General features: G+C 40.2%; 1 protein-coding gene across 1 annotated transcript in view; it reads left to right on the top strand.

Moving 5' to 3' along the window:
* The window catches only part of LOC106096243 (endoribonuclease Dcr-1), a 29,163-nt gene that overhangs the window by 10,283 nt on the left and 6,763 nt on the right, over positions 1 to 12,117 (top strand). The window contains exons 3-5 of the mRNA XM_013263890.2: positions 5,298 to 7,073; positions 7,153 to 7,689; positions 10,410 to 11,802. Of these exons, the coding sequence (XP_013119344.2) occupies positions 5,298 to 7,073; positions 7,153 to 7,689; positions 10,410 to 11,802 (3,706 nt within the window). The remainder of the gene's footprint in view (positions 1 to 5,297; positions 7,074 to 7,152; positions 7,690 to 10,409; positions 11,803 to 12,117) is intronic.

The raw sequence follows: 12,117 nt of genomic DNA, 5'->3' as shown, positions 1-12,117 counted from the left end.
ATAAAAGACGCAGTTATTGTCCGATGTCGCCGAAATTTGGGACAGTGAGTTGTGTTATGCCCTTCGGCATTTTTTTTATTTGGCCAAGATCATTCCAGATTTGAATATAGCTGCCATATAGACCGATCTCTCGATATAAGGTTTTGGGCCCATAAAAGGCGCATTTATTGTCCGATTTCGCCGAAGTTTAGCACAGTGAGTTGTGTTAGGCCCTTCGACATTGTTTTTTTTTTTAATTTGGCCAAGATCAGTCGGGATTTGAATATAGCTGCCATATAGACCGATATCTCGATTTAAAGCGAGTTAAGTTAAGCCCCTCGACATTTTTCTGCAATTTGGCCTAGATCGATCAAGATTGACATATAGCTGCCATATGGACCGATCTCTCGATATAAGGTTTTGGGGCCACAAAAGGCGCATTTATTGTCCGATTTCGCCAATGTATGGGGCAGTGAGTTGTGTTAGGCTCTTCGAAATTGTTCTGCAACTTGGCCCAAATCAGTCCAGATTTGGATATAGCTGCCATTTAGACCGATATCTGGATTTAAAGTCTTGGCCTATAAAAGGCGCATTTATTATCCGATTTACTGAAATTTGACACTGTGACTTATGTAAGGCTTTTCGATACTCGATACTCAACATCAACCATGGCAGCATCGAACTTAGAAAGATGCCACTTTTCACAAAAGTATTTATTTTGAATACCAATACCGCCATCTATATGCCAGGTCGGCTATTTGTGGGAACGCCCCGTAGTTTGTAGTATAAAATATTTATATGTAAGCGCAACAAATAAATGTAAAATGTCATTGAGAATGAGGAATTACCTGAACATGAAAAAATGTTTTAAGATGGTTTATGGGCTGTTCATAGTTTACACGCAATGTCCTACCAAAGGAACATTTGGAGATTTCAGTCAGCATTCAAAAAACACACTGTGACATCAAAACTCCTACAACATGGAAGAAAATTACCGCAGACTATAGGATAAACTGTTTTGAGATGGCTTACTGGCAGTCCACAAGGAACATTTTCGGATTTGAGTCAGTATTCAGACATCACACTTTGACATCAAACCACTCAATCATGTTAGCAAATTTGCGCAGGCTATGCGATAAAGAAATGGAATCAGACACAATTGGGCACAATCTATGGAGACACAGTTTTCAGAGGGACATGGTTTTGGCACAAGTGTTTGATGGTTTCACTTTAGCAAAGTAAATGATGATGCTCCCATACGAGTTAGGTGTGATTCCAATAGATCGCCAGACATTTGCATTGCGCCATTGGGACTAGACCACCTCCCCGATATACTCCCCATTGACAGACCATCCGTCAAAACTTCTAAACCCCGTAATGTATATTAATCACGAGCTGCGCCGCTAAATACCTTAATCACTGCCGTTTTGGCAAGTTGTGCTCTTAAGCTGTCAATTTATTGAGCATTTCAAGAGTGATAGGTCGAGAAGCAGACCCATTTGTCGTATCCTTGGTGTCCAAGATGATGAATAATCTTCACAAATTAGCCTGTACGAAATTATGCACAGTGGTTGATATGACCAATCTAGCGGCGCTTTGCCTCTAGAGGGCGCAATTCTTATCTAGGTTAGCTAAGGTTTAAGTGGCAGTCTGCCATCAGACTCACTTAGACGTTTTCGTCCATTGTGATACCACATGAACAGAAGAATGATGACGCCTTCTAGTTCCTACCGTTGAACCATTCAGATCGCTTTAAAAAGACCAATAAATAAATCAGACAGGTTCTCAAAGAAATGAGAACCTTAAGTTCGCAAAGAAATGAGAACCTTAAGTTACATTTCGCTAGAGGCATACCCATAGATTCCAGTGTCCCTGGAATGTGTAGGGTAGTTGTCCGCTTTAGAATTCCCGGGGATATCTCTGTGGCGCGGCACCCAGAATAGGTGAATTTTGAACTGTTCAGCCATCTCGTTGAGAGATCTGCGACAGTCGAAGGCGGTTTTTGTGTTCAGAAATACGTTCTCCAGGGATTTAATGGCTGCCTGGCTGTCTGAGAAGATATTTATGCCAATCGTCGTAATGACATTATATCTTAGCCATTCCACCACTTCCTTAATTGCAGGGATCTTTGCTTGATACACACTGCAGTGGGGTCGGTTAACCTTTTCGATGTGACCAGTTCTAGATCTTTAGTGTACAACCGGAAAGCCCACTTGGTCGTTTAGTTTGGAACCATCCGTATAGAAGTCTATGTAACTTCTGTTATCAGGGATATCGTAGTTCAGGAATAGAGGTACAGTAATTTTTATCAAAAAGCGGCTCAGGTAGGGTTTAATCCACACTGCCTGGAACATCGTATATTGTATCAAGGATGACACAGTGTCCGTAGCCCCCATATGATCAATAAGAAAGCTCCCTTAACCTCACGGCAGTGGTCGCTGCAACTTGGGTAGCCACAATGTTCAGAGGCATAAGATGTAGCATTAAATTCAGTGTCGTCCTCAGTGCGGTTGTGACGCACAAACAAGCCATCCTTTGGATCCGGTTAAGTATTGAGCAGTAGGTGGATTTTTGAAGAGCCGTCCACCAGACCACAACACCATATAGCATTATAAATCTGACAACTGTAGTATATACCCAATGCATGACACGCGGTCTAAACCCCCAACTTTTGCCAATGGCTCTCTTGCAGGTGTATAGGGCAAGAGTGCCCTTCTTATCTAATTTGCCTGCAATTTTTCATTCAGCTTTGACCCCCATCATCCGTGCTAAAAATGATCCAAACCGGTATATAACCTGATATAGCTCCCATATAAACCGATCCCCGATTTGTGTTGTTTTATCTCTAAAAGGCAATTGTTATCCGATTTGGCTGAAATTTCGCACATGATGTTTTGTTATGACTTTCAACAACTTTGCTAAGCTTGGTCCAAATCGGTCCATAAACTGATATAGCTGCCATATAAACCGATCTCTCGATTTCACTTCTTGAGCCTCTAAAGAGCGTATTTATTAAACAATTTGGGTGAAATTTTGCATGATGACTTCTATTATGACCTGCGACATCAATGCTAGAAATGATCCAAATCGGTCTAAATTTTTTTTTGTTGACCAATGTGCCTTATTATAAAATTATGAAATCAAAAATTCAGACTGTATCTCTGCGCACATAATCGAGTTAAGGAAAATCGTTCAGAACGAGATTCCCTTCTCTCGCCAGTGGTTAAGACGCTTGCCTTCTTGGAGAATTTTCATAGGTTGAGCGTCAAAATGGATTTCGAATTGCTGGACTGCTTCTTACGCCATTATTATTGCACATAGCTGTCATGGGACGTATTTCTTGCCTCTTCCTATGCGGTCAGTCGTAGCACGCCTTTTGAAAACATCGTCATCACGTCCCTGCTGCTACGCATCAAACGTTGCATCGTGCATAATTTATGTGTATGTGGAATTTAGGGATTAGAAGTTGAAGCTCCGTTGGGTGAAATGAAAACAGTTTCCAAGGTGGGGTGATATTTCATGAACTGTTTAACCCTCCCACCTCCGTCTATTCCGCTCCCTCCAGACGGAATCGAGACCGAATGTAGACGATTGTACGATCGTTGATGACATTTGCAATGTTTTAAACGTCTACCTCACATATCTTGTCGATGGTGTAACAATCCCGACCACAAGGTTATGTTAGGTGGGAAAAATGTTGCGGATTCTAATCCGCTCAATGCCACTATGGACAGTAAACGGCTTGTTGTGCGCTCTATGTCAGAAAAGAAACCCCGAAGAGATCTAGGCCAGGAATTAATCTTCTAAGTTAAGATTGCCCTCATGGCCATCTTACGGTCGGTAAAGATGTTCATAATTGACATCCTCGCTTAGACACCACGCATTGCGTGATTTCCCTCAAGTGACGTCTCGGTTATCCGTTCCAAAATCTCTTCCATTCTATGTAGGTTTCCCATAGTCGCCTCGATTATATCGTGATGCCTTATAGCTGCAATTTTCCTCTATCCACTCTCGTAGATGCAAGGATTGCCTCATACTTAATCTCTCGCCAGTGTCCTAGTAGACTTGCACTTCATTAGCCAGCCTGTTCTCTGAACCTTTTGTTAAGTCCTTATGCTGCACTTTACTCCACCAAATTAGTAAAGCGTAAATTAGTATTTGTCTTATCACGTTCCTATAGAGACAGTTGACTATCTTCGAATTCCAATTTCGATTTTAGGGCCTGTCTACATATATCCAACATCTGTGCGCCTTCTCAGATAGCTTCTGGTTGTGACACTTTCAATTCCATTTCCCATCCAAGATTATACCCAAGTATTTGACCCTGTCGGCTATCGACATCGTTCTCTTGAGGAAACGTTGCATCTGAAATAAACCCACATTCGCCTTTCTCGTAAACAGGCAGATATCCGTCTTCTTTGGTTTTGCATTGATTGAGACCACTTGGTCTAGCCCAATCGTATGCCATTTCCAAGACCCTTTCTTCATAGCTGATTCGGATTGCTTGCCCTTAGAAGTATTATAACATCGTCTGCGCAGCAAACGGGTTCAAATTCCGCCTTAGTCTTTATCAGTAGTAGAATATTTATGCCCCTGTAGTCTGTTTGTCTTATGATCACCTACATAGCATATCGTGTCTTTCCCTTTGTTTACAAAGATGCAAACGAAACTCATGAGTTTTAAAGTGCTCTCGGTTTTCTAATGACGTATTAGGAGATAGCAACACCTTTGCTTGCAATTATCGTTCCAATACAGTTTAAGAAATATTGCGGATAGCAACACCTTTGCTTGCAATTATCGTCCCAATATACTTTAAGAAACGTTAGCATTTTTGAGCAGTTACCAATTGACCCAAAAAAACAATACTGCTATTCCTAATTTCACAGCAATTTTAACGAAAGGCTAAGAACATATTGTAATGACCAGAATAGTTGTATGATTTGAACTAAAGACTATACTGATTTTGTCATTGGACTTAAGAAGTATCATTTCTACATTCTCATTCGGCCCCTCCTAAAAAGTGCTTGAGAGAATCAAACCAATCGGCGACTAAGAGCAGATCTTAAAAAACTTAGTAACTCAACACACCATTACACTTTTACTCTACACCCCACTGGGGCGTGCCCTTTGCCAATTTGCCCTTTCAATCTCTCCAGTACTTGCCTAAGGATTGGAATGCATACCACTGATAAGAGCTTAACCAACTCAGAAACGTCTACCAATGGTCTGTTATTTGTCTGTGATTGGCTTTATCTGGCCACGGGTCATTTCCCTTTATATGCATCATTTATTAATCATTTCGTTTTTTTTTCATTCAGGTATTACGACTATTGGAGGTATTGCGTCTCTTCAAACCTGAAGACAATTCCAGCAAAAATGACACCATAAAAAGAATAAGTATAGAACTGGATCAAATGGACTTTCAAAAACTATCGCGGATACTTGAGACTAAATGTCATAGCGTTGAACAAGCTGTGGAGAAGCAACAATTGGAAAGTCGTTCAATAGTGGAGAATTTGGATTCCATAGTGAAGCCGGAATTCCAAGCCAAGTTAAGTGCAGATTTGAGTGAAAATGAAAATAAAACCCAAATGTCTTCCAAAAAAGTTGATGAAGCGTCCCAAATCAATAGCTCTGCAGCAGGTACTACTCATCGTCATTCAAATCATAATCGTCAAAAACGTAGACCTTTTCGTCGTCATAATCGTGATCACAACGATGGTGTGGACACATTGTGTTCCATCATATTTTGTAATTCCAGTTTTACAGCTCGAGTGCTTTTTGAGCTTTTGGCAGAAATGAGCAGACATGATGCTGATTTGAAATTTATAAAATGTCAATTCACTACTGATCGAGTGGCTGACCCCATAACTGAGCCCAAAGAGGCGGAGACAGAGCATAGACGTCAAGAAGAGGTGCTCAAACGATTTCGCATGCATGATTGTAATGTGCTAATTGGTACTTCAGTTCTGGAGGAGGGTATTGATGTGCCCAAATGTAATTTGGTGGTACGTTGGGATCCTCCCACCACCTATCGTAGTTATGTACAGTGCAAGGGAAGAGCGAGGGCTGTACCAGCCTACCATGTGGTATTGGTGGCCGCAGATGAAGATCTTACTAACCATAATCTACAAGCCATTAACGAACAATTGACAGACAAAAGTCATCGATTGCTATGTGGTCTGCCACAAGATCAAGAGAGTCTGCTAACCGATACGGAACAATCAAATGATGAGGATAATGATGACGACAGAAAAATCAATGGGGTTTCCACTAAGCAAAAATTTGTGTACGGCTCAAGTAAGGGAACCATAAAAATTTTAAATCCCGAAGTGATAACCAATAAACATCCTTCCAAACCCTCCGCTGGCAGCAATATTGTTCTAAAGGAGATTAAAGAAATTGCACCAGCTATACAAAACGTTGGTAATGGGGAAATATCTCTAAAGCCTGTGGAAGAGCTAGAAACCATGAAGTCGGCCGGCAGTACAACTGAAAACCACTTTGAGCGGGAACCACAACCCAACAAAGCCACTAATAATGCAATTAATGAACCGGAATTAGATTCCAATAACACTTCCACCGAATCTGTGATAGAATCGAACGCACACTATGAAGTGTATAATTTAGATATGCTGCTTGAAGAGAAAAATCCAACAAATATAGAAAATATAACTAAAATTGTGTCCGAAGTAACAAAAGAAATGCCCAGCATGAGGGATTCTAATGTAGAAGAGAGCAGCCAGGTTTTGAATGCCAACAAACAGCAAGAAAATACCATAGAAGAGGTATCTAAAGTTATAAAGGACTTTGAAGTTTTTGATTTGAATGAACTCTTAAAAGACGACAAGATTAGCGAAAAGCAAGAACCTATTGTCGCTGGTGGGCAACCCCAACAAGATGAAAAAATGAACAACTCTCCAAAAAAGATCAAAGAACAAAAATATTTCCAATGTTTACTGCATGACCAAGAAACGGAGATACAAGACTCTGGATATTTAAATAGCTTAGATGAAATGTATAGATTAGAAAATGTAAAAGCCACTACGAATGCTATTGTCAAACAAATGGCCGAATATCGAGAAATTGAAAAGGTATGTACATGTGTTTTGAATACCAGCTTTAGCTTTCGGTTTGGTTTGATTTTGCATTCCACCATTCATTTCATTTCAGATGCTTTTACAAAACTGTGCCAATACCGAACCTGCCGACAATGAACACAAAGAAGCCGATGTATTTAATAACTGCATTAAACCCTACAAACCTTTGGCCAAGTTACTAACTGGAGCCTATGTTGATCTCAGCAATTCCATAGCCTTAGTGAATAAGTATTGTGCCAAACTACCAAGTGATACATTTACAAAACTTACTCCTTTGTGGCGATGTGCGCATACCGTACGCAATGGCACCACCATGTTTCAGTACACTTTAAGGCTGCCCATTAATTCTCCCCTGAAATATGATATTATCGGCTTGCCCATGCCAACGCATGTGTTGGCACGACGAATGACGGCCCTACAGGCTTGCATAGCTTTGCATAAATCCGGTGAACTGGATAACAATCTTCAGCCAATTGGTAAGGAGGGCTTTCGGCCAATCGAAGAAGATTGGGAAAATTTTGATCTCGAGGAGCAGGATGAAAAAATTGTACAAGAAAATGCAGAACCCAGACCGGGTACGACCAAGCGACGGCAGTATTATTACAAACGGGTAAATATTGAAAGAGGGCAATTTTATCACAACACTGTGGAGCAAAATTATTATTATTATTTTTTTTTTTGAAAATAAGGAACCTTATATATAACAAGTAAGAGTGTTCTAAGTTCGGCCGGGCCGAATCTTATATAACCTCCACCATGGATCGCATTTGTCGAGTTCTATGCGTGGTATCTCTTTTTAGCCAAACAAAGAATATTGAATAAGAACTGTTATGCTATTGGAGCTATATCATGTTAGAGTCCTATTCGGACCATAAATGAATGCTGAACATTGTAGAAGTCATTGTGTAATATTTCAGTTCATTCGGATAAGAATTGCGCCTTGTAGGGGCTCAATAAGCAAAATCGGGAGATTGGTTTATATGGGAGCTGTATCAAGCTATTGATCGATTCAGACCATATTAGACACGTATGTTGAGGGTCGCGAAAGAAGCCGTTGTACAAAATTTTTGCCAAATCGGATGAGAATTGCGCCCTCTAGAGGCTCAAGAAGTCAAGATTCCAGATAGGTTTATATGGCAGCTATCAGGTTATGTACCGATTTGCGCCATACTTAGCACAGTTATTGGAAGTGATACCAAAACACCACGTGCAAAATTTCAGTCAAATCGGACGAGAATTACGCCCTCTAGAGGCTCAAGAAGCCAAGACCCAAAATCGGTTTATATAGAAGTTATATCAAAACATGGACCGATTTGAACAATACTTAGCGCAGCTGTTGGAAGTGGTACCAAAACACCACGTACAAAATGTCAGTTAAATCGGACAAGAATTGCGCCCTCTAGAGGCTCAAGAAGTCAAGAGCCAAAATCGGTTTATATGGCAGCTATATCAAAACATCGACCGATTAAAACCATACTAAGCGTAGTTGTTGGAAGTGCTATCAGAATACTACATGCAAAGTTTCAATAAAATCGGACGAGAATTGCGCCCTCTAGAGGCTCAAGAAGTCAAGAGCCAAAATCGGTTTATATAGAAGTTATATAAAAACTCAAAAACGGCTGAACCGATTATCTTGAAGTTTTCACAGATTGCGTAGATTGGTCTGGAAGGAAACATAGGCTATATAATTTTTTGATATTGGAAGGGGGGCGGACCCTCCCCCTTCCAATATCCCAAAAGTTACACCCAAAAATAAGAGTGTACCGATCAGGATAATATGGGATTCAAATGAAAGGTATTCAGGAGTACAATACGAATTTCATATTAAAAATTGGGTCCAAATTACTGGAGGGCCGCCCAAACTCCAAAACCCCCTAAAATAGGTTCATTGGACGAGCATGGCAATAAGGAACTCAAATGAGAGGTATTCGGGAGTAGATTACGAATATTGTCAAAAAGAAGAAATATGCTTTATAATTTGTTTATATTGGAAGGGGGCAGACCCTCCCCGTTACCCCAAAAATACACACAAAATCACAAGTGGACCGATAAAGACAATATGGATATCAAATGAATGGTATTGAAGAGTAAAATACGAATATGGTATTAAAGTACCAAGTACCCAGGAAGTCGCCCTAACTCCAAAATGTCTAAAAGCAGACAAATTGGTCGTCCATATCAATATGGGCCTTAAATGAAAGATATTCGGGAGTAGATTACGAATCTGGCATACAAAATCAGATCGAAGTGTAGGGGGTCTCCCCACCCCCCAAAAACGCCCCAAATGGGCATATGACCCATCATGCCTATAGGAGACTCGGTCACTTCACCGGTTTTAAAAAGTCACTGGTTTGAAAAATAAGTCATTTTCCCTGCTAAAAAAAAAACAACCACTTCACCGGTTTCAAAAAATCAGTTGTTGTTGTTGTAGCAGTGTGTTATACACTGAGACGGCAACCCTTGCCGATGAAGAACTCCATCGGGTCAATCCGGTGCGTACAACCGGCTGCCATGGTTTTTGATTAAATGTTAAAAATCAAAACACAGACTGAAATAATTTCTCAAATTGAAGCCAAAACAATAAAAATATTCAACTTTATTGCGCACAGGTAACGGTTTATGTTGTTGTTTTTTTTTTTTTGGTATGTAAAAAAACTCACACAGGAAAACGTGGTTGCTTGTTGTTTTCTTTTCGTACGATGTGTGTACAACAAACAACGTGATTGTTTGTTGTTTTCTTTTCGTACGATGTGTGACAACAACAAAAACACCAAGAACAACGAATGCGTACCTAAGAAAAAAAACGAACTGTCCCCAACATAGATACATTTAAGGCGGTGTATTCACCAGTTTATTCTGTGAAAGGAGAAAACGCCAAAGTAGACAAGCAATGGACTAAAATGACTGGTGATCTGACCGATAATTTGTGTTAATGGACAAATTTATGCGGGTGTATTCACCGGTTTATTCTGTGTAAAGAAAAATAAGCCAAAGCAGCCACGCAATGGACTAGAATGACTGGTGATATGACTGGTAATTTGTGTTAATAGGGGTTAATTTACTCCAAACTTCATGCAGGGTATTTTGAAGTGTTAGCGGTCTTAGTTGTTTGTTGTTCGTTGCACACTTTAGTTACTGACTTGTGAAGACACTAGGCACTCTTTTGTTTAGGCTACTTGAAATTATGATCACCTTAAATTAGGCTCAATTCATTATCAGACAATGTTTGGTGGGGAATTAATGTTCCCAGATATTATCTACTCCTATCTCATAGCAATAAAAATCACCTAGCATAATTTAAGGTTTATTTTATTCTCAAACTACTTTCAGATTGCTTCAGAGTTTTGCGATTGCCGCCCAACGCCTGGTTTGGAATGTTTTCTCTATTTGTTGGATCTCACCCTGCAGTGTCCCATACCTGAAGAACAAAATACAAGAGGACGTAAAATATATCCACCTGAGGATGCCTTTCAAGCTTTTGGTATTTTAACTTTAAAGAAAATACCTAAAGTTAGTTCGTTTCCCATATTCACTCGTTCCGGAGAGGTTAAAGTCTCATTGGTGCTGCATCCCAAACGGGTAGTGCTAACCGAAGCGAACATAGCTTGCATCAATACATTCATCAATTACACATTCACCAAAGTCTTGAGACTGAAGAAATTTTTGATGCTCTTCGATCCCGAATCGACGGAGAATTGTGTTTTCATAGTGCCCACTGTGAAAACCGAAGATAACAGTGGCAAAGTTATAGACTGGAAATTTTTAGAGTTGATAGAGCAAAATGCTAATATGATGCCAACACCGGTGCCAGAGGAGACACGTCATGCAACCAAGTTTTCAGCAGACAAATTCAAGGATGCTGTTGTTATGCCCTGGTATCGTAATCAAGATCAACCCCACTATTTCTATGTGGCCGAAATATGTCATCAACTATCGCCACTTAGTATATTTCCAAGTCGAAAGTATAAAACATTCATGCATTATTACTATTTAAAATATGGACTGAAGATACATCCCAAACAGCCGCTCTTAGATGTGGATCACACAAGTGCTCGTTTAAATTTTCTGACACCACGCTATGTGAACCGCAAGGGCGTTGCACTGCCTACCAGTTCGGAGGCCACAAAAAGGGCAAAGCGTGAAAATCTAGAATTGAAACAAATACTGGTGCCAGAACTTTGTACTGTTCATCCATTTCCTGCCTCTTTGTGGCGCACTGCTGTATGTTTACCCTGCATTTTATATCGCATCAATGGTTTGTTGTTGGCAGACGATATACGTAAAAAGGTGGTCAGGGACATGGGTCTTGGTAAACCAGAACTACCAGAAGACAAGGAATGGCCTATGCTGGATTTTGGTTGGAGTCTCAGTGATGTGTTAAAAAGGTCCAAAATTCAAAAGATTCCACCTCCTGGAGAGGAGAAAGTGAAATGCGAGGCCTCGAAAAAAGACAAGGAAACGACTGCCGATGAAAAAAAGACTACTATAACAACTCAAAGCAATGATGAAGAAGTCCTTAATCTTGGCGGTGCCAAAACTGTGAATGAAATTGTCGAAGATGCTGAACGAAAGCTTCTTGAGGAAGGTGCTGGCTTTGTTGAAATCGGTACCTGGTCAAATGATATGGCGATGAACCTTGAATATAAATATCGCAATTCAGATAGTGAGGAAGATGAATATGATGAACTATTAGATGGAATTATACCAGCCCAAGTAAAACTGTGTAAGTTTTTAAGACAACATAATAGAGATTAGCTCTAAATCTGTGACTGAATTAAATATGACAAACTACTACTAAATGAATGAACTCCAAGAACATTCCATTAAGGAACAGGGGATACTTCTATCATATCAATGATAAGGGGCCTCCTTTCCGAATGGAGTACCGCATAGCGGCACCCCTTGGTAGAGAAGTTTTAATATGGCAAGGCACCCTATAAATGTTGCCAGCATTATAAGGGGAAAATTTTTCTGATCTTCACGCGGGGATTTGAACCCAAAGTAGCCCATATAAAATAGTTGGCAAATGTCTGTAGAC

The sequence above is a fragment of the Stomoxys calcitrans genome, chromosome 2, assembly GCF_963082655.1.
Source record: "Stomoxys calcitrans chromosome 2, idStoCalc2.1, whole genome shotgun sequence".
Lineage (NCBI taxonomy): Eukaryota > Metazoa > Arthropoda > Insecta > Diptera > Muscidae > Stomoxys > Stomoxys calcitrans.
The sequence above is the reverse complement of the archived record's forward strand: the minus strand, read 5'-3'. Positions and strand labels throughout refer to the sequence as shown.